This window comes from Hesperophylax consimilis, chromosome 23 (assembly GCF_061612785.1).
Source record: "Hesperophylax consimilis isolate HC1 chromosome 23, BYU_Hcon_1.0, whole genome shotgun sequence".
Lineage (NCBI taxonomy): Eukaryota > Metazoa > Arthropoda > Insecta > Trichoptera > Limnephilidae > Hesperophylax > Hesperophylax consimilis.
Genome location: NC_142858.1, coordinates 25,546,892 through 25,570,460, shown reverse-complemented (window position 1 = coordinate 25,570,460; position 23,569 = coordinate 25,546,892). Strand labels below are relative to the sequence as shown.

Here is a 23,569-nt window from a genome sequence, read left to right as displayed (position 1 = left end):
ATGTAGAGCGAATGAGCGAAGAGAGGAGTGTAAGGAGAATAAACGATGCAAATGTGAATGGTAGCAGAAGTCGGGGACGCCCGAGGAAGAGTCGAGCCATGTCAAGAGTCGTAATAATAGAAGAATAATGAATGTGAATGAGGCAAGAAGTGTGTGCCAAGACCGAGTTGTTTGGCGGTCCATCCTGTCTGCCTACCCCTGCGGTAAAACGGCGTGATGGTTAGTTAGTTAGTCCTTGCCCGAATAATTATATTTATTCGTACAAGGCCACCTGCGTGAACACGTGTACAGATATATTCTAAGTGACTAATATTTTATTAGGAAATGGTCAGACACTTTTATCTTGATATAAAAACGGTACTCATATTTCTCAGTGTAGGCAACAATGACGCTGATCGTCGATTAGATGGATTTTGAAATACCTCAACTGTAATAGAAATTCGGTGACTTAAAATAAAAGTGGTGCCCCGTTCTGCCCTGACCGAAGCGCTGAAGGCAGGCGACCTGTAGCGTATCCTCGTGCCTCCACCAGGGCCAATAACAGCGCGAGGTGCGAGGGGTGGGCACCTATTAGGTTTAAGGCTTTTGGGTCCTTTTTTTGTCCGCCTGGCGCCGGGGTGACCCCGGGTCAGACGGGGGTCCCAATTAGACAGAGGTGCGTCCCCCCTCACCCGCTCCCCCGACCGCTTACACAGCCTTCTCCGACAGACGAGGCTGCAATGATTTATTGCACCATCGACACTTCCTGTCTTAGATTTGACTGGAGGAGTTTACGAGCGATCGCCAGATAGATGTGTATTCAGAGGAAGCCAAGTTTTATTAGCAGAATTTTAGATGGAATAAAATTTTACTAAAATCGGGTAAGTATGTAGGTGGTATGTACCTATTTAGAATCATCAAACATACTAATTTCGATTGTATATGCGTTAGTCCTGCGTGAAATTTGGCTCAAAGGTGGCTCAATGAACTCAAATTTGACTTGAATTTATTTGTCAGTTTCAAAAACTGTATGAAGAATTCAGACAAGGTACTTACCTACATATTGTAATATAATATTTTTTATAAATATTTGTTTTAACTAGCGTTTTTAAAAATTATAACTGATTTGACACTATCCCGTGATTATTCATGGGTCACTAAATCCTAAGATAAGCTTTTAAAATAGAACGTTTAGTTTTTAATAATAATAATATTTGGATGATTTGTATAGCGCCGTTTTGGGGCAAAATCACCTAAAAGGCGCTGTAACAATATATAAAACATTTCTACAATGATCTATTTTATAACTAACTATATATGGAGATATTATACAGTACCATGGTAGGTAAGTATTATAATTGACTTGACGATGGTACCGATAATGCAGAAACCGGTTTGCATATTTTAACTATTCAGAATTTCACGCCCGACTGAGCTTTTACATGTTTTTTTTTTAACACAAAGTACATCTAAATTAGCATAACGTCACGAAAAAAAATATGCCTCCATGCAAACTGGCAATATACATAGAAAGGCAAAGCAGAGATGGGCAGTTTATTTAATTAGAGTTTTGTTCTTTTCGTCATAAATTCTAATATGAACTTGTTTATTTTTGGTGATTGATACGTTTAAAATGTCAACAATATCATTATATTAACTACACGAATTCATATAAAGAAAGTAATACTTGAAGAATCTGAGAACTCAAAAAGAAAAAGATGCAGAAAATCCGTGACACTATTCGATAGACCTCGTTGCTCCATTACTGGCTGCTTTACAATACAAATTTATTGGAGATATGTATAAAAAAAACCGTTTCCAGACGATACCCATTGTTGTTCAAATTACAAAATGTTTGTTCGTGATCGTTGTTCATCATGTTTCCAGAATCGACAGCTCTGACACAAAATAAATAAATTATTATTCGTGTTAAGTTATTTTTACATAAATCAGGTAGCAAATGAACCGAAAAACGCAGACGCCAGCAGCAACCAGCAGCAACCAGCATCGGAGTGATTTCGCACGAGGGGCAAAACTAAGGGAGGAGGGCAACATGGCGTTAGGTTTCACTAATATTTTTTGTGGCATAATAATATTAGTAGGCCCAAAGCCCGGGGCGAGGAACGTAACACGAATCCGGGGTAATTTGGGAAGATTAAGGGCCAGTGCTATGGTTTCTTTCAATTCCCCAATCACACGTCATAATCCGCCACCACCAACGTCAGTCAGGAGGCGATCAATTAATAAGGTGTGGTTTTACGGTGTTGGGTGAATTTAAAGCTTAGCTACGTAAAAAAAATATTATGAAAGATCATCACTGTGTTTAAAAAAAATCAATGAACTCGAACTAGTTGACCTGAAAACAACCGTGTTTTTGACGAAAATCAATAGCGTATTTCAGTGTTTCTCAACCTTATATTATAAAGGCTCAACTTCAACGTACCCCCCTCCCCACATCAGATGCTATTACTAACGCAAAAAGAAAAAAATTGCATCTGTACCAAAATCTCAAATAATAATGAAATATATTTCTGTACCTCAGAAATCAAACGTCTGTTGTCACATTTTTTAAATTGTGCGGGAGAGAGGAAATAGTATTTTTTCTTTCTTTTGAACATTGTAAGCATATCAGACCTTTTATGTTGACCTAACTTAGTTTCACATTGTCGTAGGACAACCGTCTTTATACCTCTGTGTAGATACTGAAAAAAAACTAAATAGGTCTCATGCATAACTCATTTTCACAAAAACTGGACAACCGACCTTTGACTTCTGAGACAGAGATATGTTTCCAATTAAAACTTACTGAAAAATCTCTTCAAATTATTCGTAATCCTTTTAAAAACGGGACGAATAAATCCCTATACGAATGAATTTATAAGTTACGTAAAAAAATAATGTATTAAACGAATAATCAGTGTCTTGAGACAGTTACACGTAAAATCTTTTAACATCCTAGTTTGTCAAACCTCCTATGGACAAAAAAGTTTTAAATACAATGCTATTAAGCTATTCAATTATCTACCTACTAACATTAGAAACGCGTAAACCAAAACCCCCTTTAAAAGTAAAATCATTGATTACCTCCAATGAACATATCCATCAGAAGTATTTTTTACCATAATTATATTTATGCCTACTGTGTATATGTTCATACTTGAATTGTATAAACTAAAAAAAAAAAAAAATTCTGTCATTTTAACAGGAGTTGCCTGGAACGGGTTATTTTCCTAGTTGGACAGACAAAGCTTCCTAATATGTATTTTGTACTTTCTTTTGTATCTATCTTTAAATAAATAAAACAATATCATGTCGATGAGGTTCGCTATCCATCACATCGCCAACCCTTCGGTGGCGCAAAGAGGAGGACGGAACGTGATCAATGTCGAATTGGTACATGGAACATTAGAGGAGGAATGGAAAGAAAGATGAACGAACTGTGTGATACTATGGTGAGCAAATGTTTGGACGTACTTTGTATAACAGAGAGTATGAGAAAAGGTAGCGGTACAATGCAGCATAATGATAGGCTCGTCATTTGGTCTGGGAGACCAGATACGGAGAGGGCTTGTCAAGGTGTTGCAGCGCTACTGTCTCCCAGAATGATTGAATGTATGTTGCAGTATGAATGTGTAAGTCCGAGAATAATGTGGATCAGATTTAAAATCGGTTTGACAAGGGTGTTTCTTGTTATTTGCTACGCCCCTGTTAATTCTGAAAGCGATGAAGTGAAAGATGATTTTTGGACTGGTGTGAATGTTGTAATGAGACTAAAAAATATGAACGAAAGGATTATAATGGCAGGCGATTTGAATGGGTGGGTGGGAATTAGACGTGACGGATTTGATTCGGTCTTAGGTATGTTTGGGGATAAAAGAACGAATGACAACGGGAACAGAATGCTTGAAGTATGTTTAGAGTGGAACTTGTTTGTGTCGAATACTTTCTTCGATCATAAAGGTATCCACCAATATACGTGGGAAAGAGGAAATGAGAGGTCAATTATTGATTTTGTAGTAATTGACTCTAGGTTGAGAGCTGTTACCGAGGACACAAGAGTTTTCAGAGGGGCTGAGGTCGAAACTGACCACTTTCTTGTAGTGTCGAGAGTAAACCTCTTTCGCGGTTGGCGCTCTAAAGTGAAAACGGTACCAGCTCCGACAAGAGTCAAAAAAGAAAAACTGCAAAACGATAATGTGAGAAGTGAGTATGTGAATTGTGCAGAGATAAGATTGAATGCGAAGGAAATGGATGGTCTAAGCATAGACGAAACATGGAACCACATAAAAGTGTGTCTTTGTGAATCTGCTAGGGAGGTTTGTGGAATAAGTACGCAAGGTAGGAAGAAAGGTGATGCATGGTGGGATGATGAGATTAAAGCACTGGTCTCAGAAAAGAAGAAAGCATGGTTGTGTCTGATTGCGGCTGGCAGTGCTTCCAGCGAAGAGAAGTATCGAGCGAAAGAAGTATATAAGGAATGTAAGAAAAAAGTAAGAGTTGGAGTGAAAGAACGAAAGAAACGCCTGGAAGAGGAAGAAGGAATGAAAATGACAAACCATTTCCAAGAAAACATTAAGTTGTTTTGGAAAGAAGTCAAAAGGTCCCGGAGTGGCCCAGAAAACGGAAGCATGAAAGTGATAAAATCAAAAGATGGAAAAATGTTGACGAATGAGGAAAAAATAAAAGAGAGATGGATTAATTATTTCGAGGAAGTCTTCGAAAGCGAAGTGAATGACAGTGATTCCAGTGGCGAATCAGATATGAATGACGATGGAGTGAATGTTACCGAAATTAGCATGGATGAGATAGAAAGCTCGATTAAATGTATGAAAAATGGTAAGGCTGTTGGGTTTGACAATATTGCTGCTGAATATTTTAAAGGAGGTAGCCGTGTAATTCTCACATGGTTGTGCAATCTTTTTAACCAATGTTTAAAGGAAGGTTACACGCCTTTAGACTGGAGAAGGGCTGTGATCATGCCATTATACAAAGGTAAAGGGTCACGTATGGAATGTGAGAATCATAGGGCTATTAGCCTGCTTAGTTCAGTTGGCAAGCTGTATGGTAGAATTTTGATTGAAAGAGTAAGAAAGGAAACAAAGGATAAAATATGGGATGTGCAAGGTGCTTTCATGAGTGGAAGGGGGTGCATGGACCAGATCTTCTCATTGCGTATGCTCACTGAGAAGTTTCTGGCAAAAAACCAGAAACTTTTCTGTGCCTTTGTAGATTTACAAAAAGCATACGACCGAGTCGACAGGAAAAAGCTATGGAAGGTGTTATCCAAGTATGGAGTGAATACGAATCTTATTCAGGCAATTGCGTCTCTGTATGAGGGAAGCGTTGCATGTGTTAGGGTAAACGGTGGTTTTACGGGGTGGTTTGATATCACAAAAGGTGTTAAACAAGGCTGCGTAATGTCACCGTGGTTATTCAATCTATACATGGATAATTGTATGCAAGAATTGAAAGAGGTGGGATTGGGCGCGAATTTGAATAATTTGAAAGTATGTTGCCTGTTGTATGCTGATGATGCGGTGCTGATTGCTAATAGTATAGATGATCTACAGTCTCTCGTGTCTAGGATGAACGAAGTATGCATGAAGAATGAGTTAATGATGAATGTAAGTAAGTCTAAAGTAATGGTGTTTGAAAGAGAGAGTACGAAAACAGTGTGCAATATAATTGTGAATGGGGAATACTTGGAGCAGGTGGATGAGTTTGTGTATTTAGGAAGTATGTTTACGAGAGATGGGAAGGCTGACAGAGATATCGAAAGAAGGGTAAATGCAGGTAATTCCGTTAATGGAGGACTAAACGCCGTAGGCGCTAACAAAAAATTGTCCAAAGAAGCGAAGTTAGCAGTCCACAACGGAGTGCTGGTACCTACCTTGATGTATGGAAGTGAGGCATGGAACTGGCAAAGAAAGGATGAAAGTAGATTAAATGCTGTTGAAATGAGATCCCTGAGGCGTATGTGTGGTAAAACCATGTTTGATCGTGTGAGGAATGTGGAGATCCGCAAAGAGTGCAAGGCTGATGTAAGCGTAATGAGTAAGATTAAGAAAGGGACGCTTAGATGGTTTGGGCATGTAGAGCGAATGAGCGAAGATAGGAGTGTAAGGAGGATATATGATGCAAATGTGAATGGTAGCAGAAGTCGGGGACGCCCGAGGAAGACATGGCACGATCAAGTGAATCAGATACTCGAGTCGGGCCATGTCAAGAGTCAGAATAATAGAAGAGTATGTATGAGACGATGTATGAATGTGAATGAGGCAAGGAGTGTGTGCCAAGACCGAGTTGTTTGGCGGTCCGTCCTCTCTGCCTACCCCTGCGGGGAAACGGCGTGATGGTTAGTTAGTTAGTTAGTTATATCATGTAAACAAAAACCTAGCTAACAACCACCTTGTGAATTGCCATCTCAACACAGACGTTTCACACCTAGTGAGATGGGCAATAAGTGATTTCTGTAACTAAATGTAATATTAAAATAATAAAAAATTAACGTCAGAACACATGTTCATAAATATCATTATATTTTCGCATTTATTCATTGTATATTAACAGGGCAAACACACCTGCATGAACACGTGTTCCGATACATTTGGGAAGTACTAACATTGTACTAAGTCGCGGCCTCCTATCCCGTTTTTAACATGATTTTAATAAATCAGCATTACTAATTTTTCGCCGTGTATAACCTCAATACGCATCGTGATGACATTTGCGTTAGTGTTGCAATCGTTGTTTTCCCGGAAAGACGGAGTTACAAAATAATAAAAAAATCTACAAATATTAATAATGAATTATTTGCGCATTGCCCACGGTGGGTGTGCGCCCCACGTATAAAAACACTATTCAGATACATAGGTTTAAAATAAACAAGCGCAAGCGTAATTAATTAAGCATATTAATTTCGGTTATTGGTGCATGCGCAAGTAATTAATGTGAAATATTTCTACGCAACGCGTAACATTATTGAGTTCAATGAAAATTTAATTTTCAAAATTGGATCTACTTATCATATCAGACAAGCGATAAAGTGGGTACGAAATTATTTTAAAAATCAACAATTATTGAATCGAAAAGTGTATTTGTTTTTCTCAAAGGCTTAGATGGATTAATAGAGTGGAGATACATTATTGAGACAACGTGCGTGGTTTCACTAGGTCCAGTGGACATACTTTAGCGGTACATACATATTCTTCGAATGCCTATCCTTTGCAGAAGCGGTGCTACATTTTTTATTCACTCAGTGTGAACATAACGTGTTGTATTTTAATTTCCTTACATTTGATAGCTATTTTTTTTCTTTAGAAAGGCTGATCCTAAGTAATATATATTAGCTTCACAAATCCTGCAATTATAATATCCTGCCATTTTCACGGGTCCGCGCTAGTTAATAAATAATGGTGCTTATGTCATTACAAAACAGTTTTTTGGTAAAGAAGGAGAAGCGGTCCTACCTTGACTTTCAGCAACTTGGGATCTTCATTCGCCATCTTGGCTAGAGCTTGATAATCCCCCATGGCCGACTTCATGATCCAAGTGTGGCTTTCTTGGTTGAGCTGAAAACAAAAAATAAATATCCATAATCAAATTAATAAAGTATTTAAAATAAACTATGTTTAGTGTTGTTTGACTTTTGGGGTTGAGCCTTGTTCCTCCTACTCCTCATTCTTGGGCCAACGTTTCGGATAGTCATTTGTGACCATCATCCAGGCATAATAGGACGAATGTATGAACGATTTATTTTTCAGAGTAAGGAAAAGTTGCATTTATAAAAATCGGCAATAATATTTTGATAGATTCGCGGGCTGTGAAAAGGTTCAGAATAAAGACGGGATGTTTCACAAAATTTGAAAAATTCATCAAAGTTTAAATTAAAAATCAATTTAATCAAACATTTGTTGAACAAATATACATAGAGTATTAAGGGTATAGCTTATAGGTACATCCTATTTCTTACAGCTAACTCTGTTCACAAGAAGTAGAATATATATATATATATATATATATATATATATCATAATATTACTGATACATACAAATACGCAAATAAGGTGTAGTGAAATTTGCTTATAAATGTGAAGGTTGTGATATACTTTAATAGCCATGTAGTAAAGTTAGGTCCCTTTGGAAATATTGTTTAGTTTGCTTGTAGTATTAATTAGTTTTCGGTTTAATGGGAACATGTCTTGATATGACCGTACTAATGATTTAGACAGGAGTATATCGTATGTCTGTTTTTTAAAAAAAAAAAAAAAAATTTTAAATTTATCTTTATTTTAATGTTGTTTTTCTTTTCTTTTTTTTTTAAATGTATAAATTCTTAAATTATAAAATGGGGGCCTCAGCACGGGTAAACAACCCAGTGAGGCCAACATTACTGAATTGAAATATAAAATATTGTAAAAAAAAATGTATCAACAATAAAAAATAAAAAAATGTTATGTGGAAGGTTGTTATATACTTAAATAGCCATATAGTAAGGTAAGGTCCTTTTGGAAATATTGTTTAGTTTGCTTGTAAGTAAGTAATATTATAAGTTTTCGGTTTAGTGGGAGCTCGTTTGGACATAACCGAACTAATAGGCAAAACTCTATCATATAATCAGAAGTAAAAAAATAATTAAACGGGTCGTCATGAATCCAGATAACTGGAATTTGTGATTTTTCTTGAAAATCTCTTTTGGATAATAAAAACATCTAAAAATCAAACCTCCTATTCAATTTCTGTTATTATCCACGTACTTTGAAACAGCCGACCCATGATGAAATAATAACAGAACCAGAATAGATCTTTCACAGAACTAGAATAGAACTTTTGGAATTTTATGAATGGTTAAAATTCTGTTAAGCAACCCGTCCTAAGACTCTGGAAATAATGAAAAACAATAAAAAGACACAGAAGATCCGATTATTTAAGAACGTAAAAAGACATTCTCGTATTATAGTAATACCTACTCCATTATTAATTAATGATTAGTTTTGAGTTTAGTTTTAGTTTACAATTAGAAGAGTGTTTAATGGGGTGTTATTATCAAAAACTGCAATAAATAAAAGGTTCACACAATCAAAAATATATCAGTAAACATAAAAGTTCCAACATAATTAAACAACGGCAGTAAATAAAAACGCAAGGAAAGGAGAACGAACATAAAATATGATACGGTAGTCGGTTGACAGGTTTATAATTGCAGATCAAATAAGGAAATAATAATTTCATCCAAAGCAGCGGATAACGATCTCTATTCATGTAAATTGGTAAGTTTGGTATTGCCTTCCCATTTGCATAATTAAAACATATTTAAAAAAGGTTATACGCCAAAGTAGGCGGGTGATACACGGCAATACAGTATGGGAGCGCTTTCGGAGCAAGGGCGAGGGCAGTGTAAACGTTGGGAAGGTTTCGGTTTGTATTTTTAAGGGTACCCTGTGAAAAGGAAATAGGTATGAGATGATATAATCTTTTGTGGAAGGGTTGGGTTGATATTGATTGTGAAAAGCGAATTAGTTTTCTGAGACTATGTCCTTGGAATAAAAAAATTGCATCTGAAATTTGATCAAAATTTACTGTTTGCATCAAAATTCTTACGCCTTTCAAATCTTTAAAACCTTATCTTAATTGTAACTAACTTCGCAGATAATTACGTACAATTTTTTGTTGAAAACAATATTTTTGAACAACGAGATTTTGTTTTTGTCCCTCTCGTAATCTTGTTCAATATTCGAAGTTTTCCTCATTCGATCATAATACAAACATACCTTTATTTAGGACGGGTGTTTCTTCAAATCTCAAAGTTAATTTTCAAGTTCTGTTATTATGTCAGTTCTGTCGAGTAAATGGCCTAAAATGATATTGTAACAGAACTTGAATGGGACTTTCACGGAACCCGAAAATGGTTGTTGAAGTTTGATGAATTGTTTAAATTCTATGAAACAACCCACCCTAAATAACTATCCATCGCGTCATTTCCTCGCAGCGGTAGGCAGAGAGAATGGAACGCCAAACAAATCGGTCTTGGCACACATTCCTTGCTTTATTCATACATCGTCTCATTCATACACGTTTATCGTTCTTTATTTATTTATTTCACGCCTATTTCACATACATATTTATAAAAAATAATTACGAAATTATACAAGAAAATAGTGCAGGAAACGACTATTTAAAACAATTGCAGAAAAATAAATATAAAGTCAAAATATCACTGAACTTGATCTACACAGCATGCAGGCTCAAAACATAAAAAAAAAATCAAAATATTTTTTTCTGTTTCAGTTGACAAAATTATTATGTGTCAAATTAAATACCTTTATTAAAATATTCCACTACTTGATGAAAAAAACTTCAATAGGGTCAGTGCGTTACGTTACGTTTACTGACTCTTCAGTCACACTGAAGAGTCAGTAAACGTAAAAGAATATATTACGAGAATTATAGTAAAATATTCTTCTTACCTTTCTTCGTTCTTTCGCTATATGTACCAAAACCATCTAGCCTTGCAATATTTGTTTCTCTCATTTTTACTTTTATTTTTATTTTTTTTATTTGAGACACAAACAGGACATTTAAAGTTCATTCTTGTAAAGTATAAAATAAATTTACATACAAATATAAATGTCCTTAGACTAATGTGTCTGGAGCAATCACATTTGCACATTCACTATCAAAACAATATCATTATTTTTTTATACAAATCTTAAAATTACAAAAATTACAAGACATAATCATTTTTTAAATATGTTTAAATTAGGTATATAATAGAAAATATCAAACCATCAAAAATCAATAAACAATATGTATATTTATTTTTTTTTAGGTACAGAAATCGTGGAGATATTTCATGAAACAAGTTATATTATTTACGAAAATATCTATGCAAGCATGTGTTTTGGCAATATTGTTGTATGATCGAAACATTCTAGACATAGGACTAAAATAACTACTCATGATCATGCATACGCCTACAAACCTAAAACTGATTCATCTTAATTTTCGAAAAGTATTTACTAGGTATTTAACAGGATTGGCATTAGAACACCACTGTGGACTGATTGCTCGACTCAGTTTAGTGAAAGCTAATGATTAAAATCATAGAGTGTGTCAGATTTCTTATCAAATGCCTAAAAAAACATTAAAGCCACCACGCCCCTGATATTATGCCTACCTAATGGATAGGAAAAACTAAACAACACCTGATGTATGCGGCTGGTACAAAACAGGTGGAATTATTAAAATAAAACAAATCGAAACTTTTCAATTCAGTTGATATGTATTCGGATTTGGACGGACAAATAATAATAAAGTGGAGGTCTTAAATGTTCCTTGTAAAATTAACATTGCCAGGTGTTTCTGAACTGCTGCGTTGACTCGGAAGCAAACGAAGGCATTTAATGCATCTCCTAGGTATAATTAATTTAAAACGTAATTCCTAGGTCATATGTTGTTATCGGCGGCAATTAAAATAATGATGGACGTACGAATGACTAGTTAGCAAGGTACCAGGGAGGAAAGGTGTGTCGATGTTAATTAACATAGCATCACAGCGACAAATTATGCGAATAAACCGCATAATTATGATGAGACATTATCACCGATAGTATGTGCGGAATGTTGTTGATCAGTGCGAAAAATTAACCGGTGACATGAATATAAATGAGATTTCGTTTAAATTGGCAAGGACCGAAAGAAAATTTAAAAATCTATAATAATAATAATAATTTATACAGCGCCGTTTTTGTGAAAAATCACCTCAAGGGCGCTGTAAAAATATATAATACACTTTTACAATGATCTACTATATTTATTTCATTTAAACGCCCATAGGGCTTTTACATACAATGCAGTTATGTTTTTTTAAATACAATAACAATAAAGAGTTTACATAATATATGAGAATATACAGATTACATAAAATATAAGATTTAACAATGCATAGGTTAACAAAATATAGGTAACATGAAACAAGAGTTTACGAAACGTAGGTAACATGAAGTTTAAGTAAATGAAATAAAAATATATGATCTGCCAATATCCTCCAAATCAATTGAATAAAAAAGGATGAAATTGTTGTTCACATTAGCCTATAAACTATGTAACTTTAATTAACAATCTCTATTACGCAAGATTAGGATAAGAATCGACAAAAAGTCTAATAGAAAAACATTTAGTTGAGTATTATAATATTAAACCAAGCATCACAATATTAAGTTATTATCATAATATTAAATATTACTATATGGAGATAATATACAATACCATACTTACCTGGTAGGTCACTTGATTATTAACATTAACTAATTGTTTATTAGAGAAATTTAGATACAGGATTTTGGACATAATTGGAAAATTGGATATAATTGGAATTTCTCTCAGGAATGGTATATTTAATTTACGGGTATGTCAGCTTAAAAAGGTAAGTTTTTAATATAGACCTGAATTCTGTTGGACTTGTTATGGATCTGAGTTTCGGAGCGAGTTTATTCCAAGCCTTCGGCCCTGATACTCCGAAAGTGCGATCACCAAACTTACTTAGTATTTGGCTTGCGCTTAGGTTCCATCAGTCTGCCTACAGCTGATGATGTTGCTGATCTAATAGTTGACTGCCTCAGACCAATGTTTCCGGAACGCATAGTTCAAGAATGTAGGGTGGGGCCATTTCATTGATGGAATTAAACACCACCCAGCACAATTTGTACCAGATTCTTTCAGGGCACTTGAGCCAGTGAAGGTTACGAAGGTGTTCTGAAATGTGCGAATATTTTGAAACCCCGGTTATGAGCCTTGCTGCTGCATTAAACACTGATTGAAGTTTGTCAATTTGATATTTTGGTAGGCTGGCATAAATGCCGTTGCAGTAATCCAGACGTAGTAGGTAAGAATAGTACATTCAGGTGGATACTTTTCAGAAAAATTACAAAAATACATTTATTAATTATACAAAGCATCATTTGCATATGTTATTGCACACATATCAGCTCGGCATCGGATCATTTAACTAGCTTGTCCCGAGACGAGGCGATACCGTATCGATGATGCACGGAGAAAAATGAGTACCTACTGCTAAATTATTTTTAAAAAATCTCCTCAAATTATTGGTAATCCGATTAAAAACGGGATTGCAGGCAGTCTCCTGATAAACCTTTAGTAAATAACTAATATACCGGAAAACGTTTTAATGCACCTGCATGAAGATCTTGAAAATATGTAATGACGAAATGCGAAAATATTAGGATTTTCATGAACACATGTTTCGATATTGAAATAATATTATAAACTGATATAGCTAAAAGTATATCAGGAACCTGTTAATCATTCGTTAAGGGCCTGCAATGCCGTTTTCAACCGGAATATCAATAATTTGACGAGATTCTTAATTAAATTAGCAATACTGTGTGATTTTCAGATCAAGAATTCTGAACACATCAAGCTGATACAATGCTGATCTGGTGCAAGGTTATTACGTGTAAACAACTTTAAAACAATAGGTTTGATTTTTGAGATAATAAGTCGTGTTATTATCGTCCTCTTTTAGTCAACGGTTCGGAAAGCCTTGCAGCGTCCATCAGCGGGGCAGATGGGCACTGTGGGTCTATCCGAAAAGTTGGATAAGGGGGAGGAAACGAAAACGGAGAGAAAATCATCATACTTTCTGCAGTGAAAAACTAAAAACATAATAATGTCATCGTTTTGTATTAGAATGATTAAAATATTCTGGACGAAACATACGACTTAACCCTTCAGACCTCGGAAGGACAATACTAGCCACAAACATCATATTCCATTATGGCCACTGAAGGACAGATCTGACCGGGACGTCAATACATTATAAAAGTTTTTTTTTCCTATAATGCGTAGATTTATTTTTTATTATTTAAATATAGATCATATGGGTTACATTAATACATACATATTTTGCAAAATATAATATTTAGGTTCATAATTTGTCATGTATATCTTATCAGAAAAGAGGAGCTCTTGTGCCTGATAAGGGAGCCACGATTCTTACTTAGATTAATATTTGGCTAATTTATATAGCGCCGTTTTCGTGAGAAATCACCTCAAGGGCGCTGATTCAAGATTCTATGTTATAATATTATGTTATGTGTAAACTATATATAATAATATATATATATATATATTTTTTTTTTAAATATAATTTTTTTTGGAAAAAAAGTTTGATTTTATTTATTTGTTCTTGTTGGTTCGTAATACAGCGCAATTCGGAAGGGAGATTATTGCAGTTTTTTTATGGCTTGGTAAATATAATGGTTTTGCATTTGAGTTGTTTTAAAGACATGTGATATGTTCGTCATTGGAAAGTTAAATAATTATTCTTCTCAGTTTGTATCAAATATCTGATAGTATTAATGTCCTAGCGTCTGGACGATGTAGGCCCTCTGATTGGTCAAATAAAAATTGTCTGTTTCGGGTAAATTCAGCTAACTTGAAAATTAAGACACGATTTCATACTAAAATAGGATCGCCTCATAATAATACGAGATTTCTTCAGAAGCATCGTTTCTGATCATATAATTTTTGGATAATATCGAAGAAAATATGTTTTAGAAAGTTCATAATCTATTGGATTAATTACATTACAATGAAAATTATCCACAGTTACGTGATTATGTTTGACGTTTATAAAAAAATCACGCGTTCCTTCAATGGCCGATACGCACAGCTATAGATGGCCGACAGAGCGCACCTCTGGCGCTTTAAAAACGAACCAAATGAATGGCGCGAATATTTAAAAATGCAGCTCACAATATTTGACTACTTACGATTAACAAGTGTTTAATAATAAGATTTCTCCTGGAAGCTTATCACTTTGTAATGGCATTTTTCATTATTATTTATATTTTTTTTGTTTATTAATTATATCTGATTTTATATTGACATGTTTTCTAATTTCTAAAATTTCAAAATTATTTATTTGCGATGCTTTATATCCTTTATGAGTGAAGTATTTTAAGACCTGATTTTCTTTATCGAAAGTGTGATCATTATTCAAAAGATGATTTGCAAACTCAGATTCACTATTTCCATTTAGAGCCCTGCGATATTCTTTAGTTCGGACTTCAAAGTTTCTATTGGTTCTACCTTTGTAAAAGAAATTACAATCATCCCAATTGAGTTTTTAAACTCCTGATTTTTTGTTTGAATTTTGCTATCTTTATTATTAAGAATATATTTCTTCATTGTTATTAGTGTAAAACGCCAGTTGAATACTACCAGGATTGTTTTTATATATAATTTTAGAATTATCGTTATCCACAAAGAGAATTCTACGCCATTGTTTATTTTCTATTTTAGAAAGACCGTTTGAAGATAATATGTTTAATTTTTTTATTTAGTATTTCAACTATAAATTTATTAGAATAACCGTTATTAAATGCTATTTGTCTTATGAATATATTGTTTTATGGTTATATGCTTTTTGTTTGTTTCAGGTCTAAAATACTTCACTATAAATAATTTTGAAATTTTAGAAATTAGGAAACATGTTAATATAAAAGCAGATATAATTAACAAGATTTTTTTTTATAAACTCTCTTTTAAATATTTTCCCACTCAACTGGTCATTCCCGTCTAACGATATTGTAATTCCTAATTATTATAAACCCAGCCTACTCTTACCCCTCCCCCCTCCTTCCACTTCTTCTTTCACAATTGTAATCTATATTTAATTTTTGACTTCGGTGTATACACAATAAAATGTAAACATTAAATTTATTTATTTATTGGACAATTTGCATACCGCCGCTTTTGTGAGATATCACATCAGGGGCGCTATATTATAATAATCTTCCTTTATATATAGATTTTTACTCTCCTGATGATGTTGTATATATAATCTAACTTTAAACTTTATTAGATACAGTAACAGTTGTAGATAAAGAATTACCATCAGTTGGAGTAAAATTAACACCTTTTAATTAAACCGACTGCTAATCTCATCGCACAATTACCCTCCTTTTATTCATAAATACGGGTACAATTAATCAATATGTAATAATCTATTATTTAAGTCAACTTTGTTATAACTATCTTTAATTGTGACAAACTAATAGATATTGATTCAACTTATAGACATTGACGGTTGTTAACACATATTTAAGCACTGCAAGTCTCCTATGAGCTAATTATATTAGGTACGATAACAGTTAATATCAGTTGTAGACATGTAGTTAATAATAGTGTTTCATTTGAAATAATCCATCACAAATACGTAAAATTTCATTTATTCAAACAACTGTCATTTTTATTATGCGTAAATTTAAAATGTTATTATTAAGTAACTCCTTCCTGTTCCGTGTTTTAACAATATATATATACTCACCCTTTCTCTGTGAATGTCCGTATATCTATCTTTTAAATGTAACTGTTGTTAATATCACTTAAAATGGGCGAAGCCGAACTAAGAGCCGCCCGCAGGGCCTAGTAGAAAAAAACCCGCAAAGCGGGTTTTTAACTGCTAGTTTATACATTATTACGTGGACATGATTGAAAAAAATGGTCAAACTGCACGATTACGAACTGGCGGCAGTTTTTCTTTGACAGTTGAAAGTTTAAAAAATATTAATATTTTTTTATTGTATAAACGGCATAAAAAGTAAAGTGACAGTTTTATTACTAATTACCTACACAAAAGGAATATGTATTATACGTATCGAATTATTTTAAAAGTATGGACCTTCCGATTCAAAATGTCCAGGTAAGTTTTTTGTTAACATTTTCATGTTTGATATTAAAAATGATTTTTTTTAGAAAAAAACAATGTTTTATTTCAAATGCAAATATTATTTTATGTAGTTTCTAAAATAGTATTTTTTTTAACAACGACTTCAAAATAAGTAATATGTAGCACATTTTAGATACCTTCAAAGCATTCTGAAATTCCAAGAAAATTCACCATGTCGTTGGGACTTGTTGGTAAAAATATTTAAAAACCTGAAGGGTTAAGAAGAATATAATGTTGTAGGAAGAATAAACTGTTATCATTAATAAGACAAAAATAACAACACATAATGAACACTTTCTCAGAAATTAAGAATATCGTCTCTTTAACTTAATTGTAAGGCAAAGGGGAATGACTTAAGGAATAAATGGAATTGTCCAACAAATGAAATTTGGGGAATTGTACCATAATGGTTGCCATTCTCTCCCTTTTGCTACATTTACCTATATATTTTAAGAAATCGAGATTCTAATAAATATTTTCAGGCAGATCATTGAATAAAAACAAATACCAAATAAAAACATTGTTAACTTACCGAAGCGTTAGATCCACTGCATTCGTCCTGCGAACAAAAATAAAAAAAATTATTAGCGAAACATATATATAGCAAAACAAAGCATAGGTACGCACATTTAGGTTTCAAATATTTTTGTATTTGTTTAACGCTCAGCTGGGCTTTTACGTGGATTATAGGAACAGAATGTACCTAGTGAGCTATCGAAAATTATATACAAAGTTTTTAAAGCACCAAGTAACATTAAACTGATAAAACAAATATGAAACAATATATGTAAACCATGCAACCGTAACATAAAATAAAAATAAAAATAATTGGCAGGATTCAAATATATAAATAATAGTCCCCTAAAACTTGTCTCCTAGATTATGTTCTTTTTGGTTGGCGGATGTGTTTTGGAAACATTTTGTCTTGTGTTCTTAGTCGGTCTAATTCAAGACAAAATTAAGGTACATTATATAAATAACTAACTAACTAACCATCACGCTGTTTCCCTGCAGGGGTAGGCAGAGAGGACGGACCGCCAAACAAATCGGTCTTGGCACACACTTCTTGCCTCATTCACATTCATACATCGTCTCATGTATACTCTTCTATTATTCTGACTCTTGAAATGGCCCGTCTCGAGTATCTGATTAACTTGATCGTGCCATGTCTTCCTCGTCTCTGACTTCTGCTATCATTCGCATTTGCATCATATACCCTCCTTACACTCCTTTCTTCGCTCATTTGCTCTACAGTCCATTATATTATTTTGGCTTTTCCTTCCACGTACCTACTCTATATTGTTTGACTAAATCAAAATACTAATTTATTTTTAAATAGATAAAAATCAGAAAACTATATAGGTACATATGCCTGTATTCAGAAGAACTCTTCAATAAATATAATTGTCTGTATATTCCCACCGCCCAGTTTCAAATACACATCAGGAATAATTATTATTTAATTGGGTTTAATGAAAATATCAATTAATTCCGCGCATAAGGAATCATTGATGGTGAGAACAGAATAAATGAGTTATCAAATGAACAGGGAAATACATTACAAAAAAACAATGGACAAGATACACAGATAAATGCAGAAAATGATTCATCGGATTCCAATCACTCTGCGAATAAGCTTGCAAACAACGATGGGAAGGGCCTTCGTAATGAGAATTACATTTCTATTTTTTTAGTAAAATAAAAATAAAATTCTTTATAGAAGGATATATTCTTCATATGTGTTGTCTCATTGACATATTAATATTAGTTAGAACTTTTCTTAATACTAGTGAATTGTGGTTGCCTGTATCTACTTGTACATTTTCTATTAAATAAACACAATTTGTTAATGAGCTTATGGATCTTATGAGTATAAATGTATGATAATAATGAATAGTATTAACTTATTACATAAGTTAATACCATTCATTATTATTACAACAAATATTTAAAACAACAGAATTATATTAATTTCATGTAAAAGCCCACTGGGCGTAAATACGTGTCACATTGCAGACAAATATCACAAATTTATTTATTGCAATAATTAGAATATAATTACTTTATTTTTGGTATTAAAAACAAAGTGATTTTCATTATTGAAGACAATATTAGCGATTCTGAAACGAAAATTTGAAACAGAAAAAGATAAGGTCACATCTTGGTTCATGTTCTAGATGTGACCTTATCTTTTTCTGATTTTTCTTTTTTTGAATATTGTGTTTAGTAATTAAATATTACATTTGGAGGTTTTACTCATTATGTTATTCCAAAAAATAAATAAAAAGTTATTTTGTTCTAATTATATATATATATTCACAAAGTTTTTGGTACATGTGAAAATTTACTTTGATATCATAAATGAAGTCCGGAAATTCACATTTCGAGTCGATTATTTGGTTTAACTTTTTTGATTTGAGCTTTCGTTTTATAGAAAATCGAGTCGAAAGGTGGAATTATCAAGATATTTTAAAAAAAATGAACCCGTAAAAAATAATGCTTTTAATATAAATACATTCATTTTAAAATGTATTAAAAAATGGTTAGGACTGAGGACTGAACCCTCCTACCCAGGAACTGAAATCAATAAATCTATCAACCGCACCAAATTCCGATTCGAAAGAACCGACATTTATTTCGTATATTAACTGCTGTAATGTCATGAAATTTTCGAGAAATGCGTATATGACCTCGTTTGTATGCGTGTAGCCACCAAAACCTAATTATATGGTACCGAGATTTAATTCGTATATTAACTGATGTATTTTTTTATAATGTCATCCTTTTTCAAACAAATGCTTGTGTGTGCGTGAGTGCTAACAAAAGCTGATATAGTTGCACTATCATCGACAACGAGTATATCTGACGAGTTTAAGCTCGATCGAATGTCGGGAAATAGGTTAATTTTCGCTTCCAAGATACATTCATACATTACCGAAAACAAAAGTGAAATTCAAATAGATGTAGTTCTGTTATGGCTTTTGAATTGCGTCTTTGCGTAGTCACGGCTACAACTAGTTTCCCCAGCTTCCCGCTTGTAGCACTATTTTCACCAAATAATATAATATATACGGTACAAAATAACAAAACTTAAAACAGAAGTATAAAAAAAGGAAATGGCACACACGTGTACATTTAGAACTTGTATTACTGTGGTTGAGGGAAACTCTGTATCTAAGGTGTAGGGCTACTGGAATACAGCCTGGACGAGAGTAGATATCCAAAAGCTCTGAATCGTTCTACCTCTTGGGCGCATCAAAGCAGCGAACCCACAGACTTTTCCCTCTGTAAACATCTTCGAGGCGCTGCTTCGCCAAGGGAGGCCGAACAGAGTATTCTGTAGTATGAATGAGTATGGATGATTATACTAAACTCGGAGCTTGTTCACTGTTCATGATACTTTGTGTGGATCTGACCCAGAGATCGCAAATGTATAGGCTCAAGCAACGTACTATGTCTTTCTTGACATAAAAAAGACACGAAGAAGCGTGTATCTGGCGGGCGAGAGGCTCGGCGGCGTAACGGACTTTATTTTTTCTATCTTTGCCTATTGGTCTTTTTATACAAATTTACAGTTTTTGATTAAATGCCCACATCTGATTTAAAAAAAAAACTCTGCGAAAGTCCGGGCAACGCCGGGGAGTTCAGCTAGTTTTAAATATATGGCTACGTTAAAATTTTATAAGTAAGAAATTCGATAGTAACAAATTATCAAAAATAAACAGCAAAATTATAACTAACAAGTCAACGGCCTCCGTGGTCGAGGGGTAAGGCTTTCAACTAGCAACGCGGGTTCAAATCCCGAGATGCGCAAGTAAAATTTATTTAAAGATTTTGTGTTATTCCACAATTTATTCATTAAAAATAATATACTTGTTGTACGATCCAGATTGGAAAATACCTTCAATATCTGCTTCAAATGGCTTAAGCCGTATTTGGTGAACAGATCTGAATACCCAGATTCCTCCCCATCCTCTTCCTCATCTTTTTATCTCCTCGCTACCTTCAGCGTCACAACATACCCCAATTAGGGATGCCATAGTCTCACTAGTTCCAGACTGTTGGAAGCAGTTGGGACTCTTGATCAGAAAACACATTGAAACAAAAACTTTTAAAGTATTCATTATGTTAAAAGAACACAAATAAAAAATAACAAAAGCGAAGACAAACGTCATTCGGTTTTAATATTAATAAAAAATGGCAACCGACGCACGCCAGCCAGCCGGGTAGGTAGGTACCTAAATAAATCTATTTCCTCATTATTATTTTAATAATGAAATGGCCCTAGATTAGATCTGAACCGGGAACTGGCTTCGAGGGGTGCCGGCGGGGAGCAAGCCGTCGAGTCGATATATGGATGTATGTACAAACAGGTTCAAACTAACTTTCAGAACCGAAACCCAGCTTTGGCACCAAGAAGAAATGTGTGAAGAATTAAGTTTATAAAGTACTTTAAAGATAATTACTATCTATAATATCGTATATTTAAATATATACTTACATCTTTAACTACAAAGGTGACTGCCTACACGAGATTTCTAAAAACCATCCATATCCCTTTTCCACAAATCTTAAAGCAGAATTTTGATACTGCTTGATGAAATTTTTCACACTTGACAAACAAAATAAGAGTAAAATTTCAATCTTGATCTGATTTCGAAAAACTCTACATAAATCACTCGCAACTCCGGGGACTTAACCTTCAAATTAAGGCGACGCTTAGTGCTAAATCACTATTTTGATTAATCTTTATAACGAATTCGTGGACATTATGAATACAAAAAAATATTCTTTTGATAAATTGAAGGTTTTCCTATCGTTTCGCTTGAGTAGAATACAAATAAAATTTTAAAAAATTACTCAGTAAAAAATATTAATTTAAACTACTATAATTTTTTTTTCAATAGAAATGTACGAACGCGTAAAGGAAACAACTTATAAAAAATACAGTATTATAGCTAAGATTATCTGAGACAGTTTTACTTGATTAATTTTTTTGCTTTCTTATAAAATTATTTACAAAATAAATAAAATGCACAAAACCAGTTTTGTGCATGAAATCGAACGTTTCTAGACTCTGTTTGACAAACGATTTTAATGCCTATTACCTACAATATAAGGTATACCAAGAATGTGTATACATGTTTGGCTTGTAGCTTCCTCTTAATTGTAAGTTAACGCTAAGGAACCGTTACGTTCGGGCAAATATTCGAAAAATTACAGCTGACTGAAAGTGCAAACTCAATGTCCAGCACAGTTTTCGAGCAAGTAGTCTGGCACTTTAAAATACAATCAAACGAATAAATACATGAACAATGAGTTGGAAACAATTATACATTAAAATTTTTTGGCATTATTAAACATACTACTTACTATCGGTTACATGGATGCGTGTCTTTAAATTGTAATAATTGTTGATTTGAAATGTGTATTTCTTTTGTTTAAATGTTTGACAGATGTTTGTATGAATTAATTTAGGTGAAAATACGTTACTGAGACAAAGCGCATAGTTCCACTATATATATATCGTATCATATATATCATATTTAAAATGGTGATTTTTTTTCGATTAGTATGAATATAAAGTGTCCTGTATTTATATGTTGCCATTAGATATAGTAATTTTTCAAGTTTACCAACAATCGGCAGGTAAATTTCTTCTCTTGAAAGTCAATGATCCCAAGGCAAATATTTTTTTTTATAAATACTCATAGCTACACAAATTCTACCTTAATATCCCGTGATTTTTCACGTATCTGTGCTACTCATACAATTATGCAGTATCTTTATAATCAGATTAAATATCAGTTACATACACTTATAACTACAACTACCCCACCTCCAATAGTCAAACTACTATCCCAAGACTGAACAAAAACAGACAACAAAATTTTTCCATCTTTAAAACGGATCTTGAAAAATCGAAGACACACATATGTGACAATGCAAGGTAGGTACACTTCCAACTCATGTTGTGTGTTGAACTTAATTAACTTTCATGATACAATTCCAAAGATCCTTCCTTTTATTTTACCCACTCGAGTGATTTTTGGCATATTATGCCAAGTTTGCAAAAAAAGTTTTGAGCAATCGCTTGTCATAATGTAACAAATTTAAAGAACCTAAAAATATGGCATAAAAGGTGAAATCTAGGTGAATTCATTGGCTTTAATTTGCAGTAAGCAGTTTCATATTAATATTTTGAGGAATAGTAATAATTAAATAATATGGTAAATGTATACATATCACACCACTCGCTCCATTGTATTATGTTATATCATATGATAGCAATGCCCGATAATAGAAATACAGGGATAGCATTACTGTACATATCACCGATGGATTAAACATGGTTTTCTTTCTGTTAACAAATAATGTTAGACGGTAGAAACTTGCAACACTGCAAATGCGATAAATAAAATGTTGTGTTATTCATAAATAAAAATAAATATTTTGGCAACTAAATCCTTCTAAGGGGATTAAAATAAACATGAAACTTCGCAGCTTTTGCTTTTTGACTGAGTGCCACGTGAATTTAAAGTTTCAATTGGTCAATGTCCGGCCTGTTCCCTAGGAAGTAGACAGTACATGAATCAAGCGGAGCTATGTAAACACTTTCATTGTTATATTCCTTTTTATTATGTAGACATTTGCTGCAAGGCGTGAAAATTTATAACCACTTTATGGCATATGATGCACACTTAATAAATGGACTTAAGGCATTGTTCACATGCCTGTTTCTTGCAGTTAATATACCGGGGCCCAACCTCTGAACTTTTGATGACAGCTAATTATTTATTGAATAGGAACGGTGATCATAATCAGCACTCTCGGAGA

At 33.5% G+C, this 23,569-nt stretch overlaps 1 protein-coding gene across 1 annotated transcript in view; it reads right to left on the bottom strand.

Annotated features, from left to right (window-relative positions):
* Nucleotides 1–2,326: 2,326 nt before the first annotated feature.
* sowah (ankyrin repeat domain family member sosondowah) overlaps nucleotides 2,327–23,569 on the bottom strand; it is a 79,346-nt gene continuing 58,103 nt past the window's right edge. The window contains exons 3-5 of the mRNA XM_089645715.1: nucleotides 17,265–17,291; nucleotides 7,449–7,550; nucleotides 2,327–2,335 (exon numbers count right to left, since the gene is read on the bottom strand). Of these exons, the coding sequence (XP_089501841.1) occupies nucleotides 2,327–2,335; nucleotides 7,449–7,550; nucleotides 17,265–17,291 (138 nt within the window). The remainder of the gene's footprint in view (nucleotides 2,336–7,448; nucleotides 7,551–17,264; nucleotides 17,292–23,569) is intronic.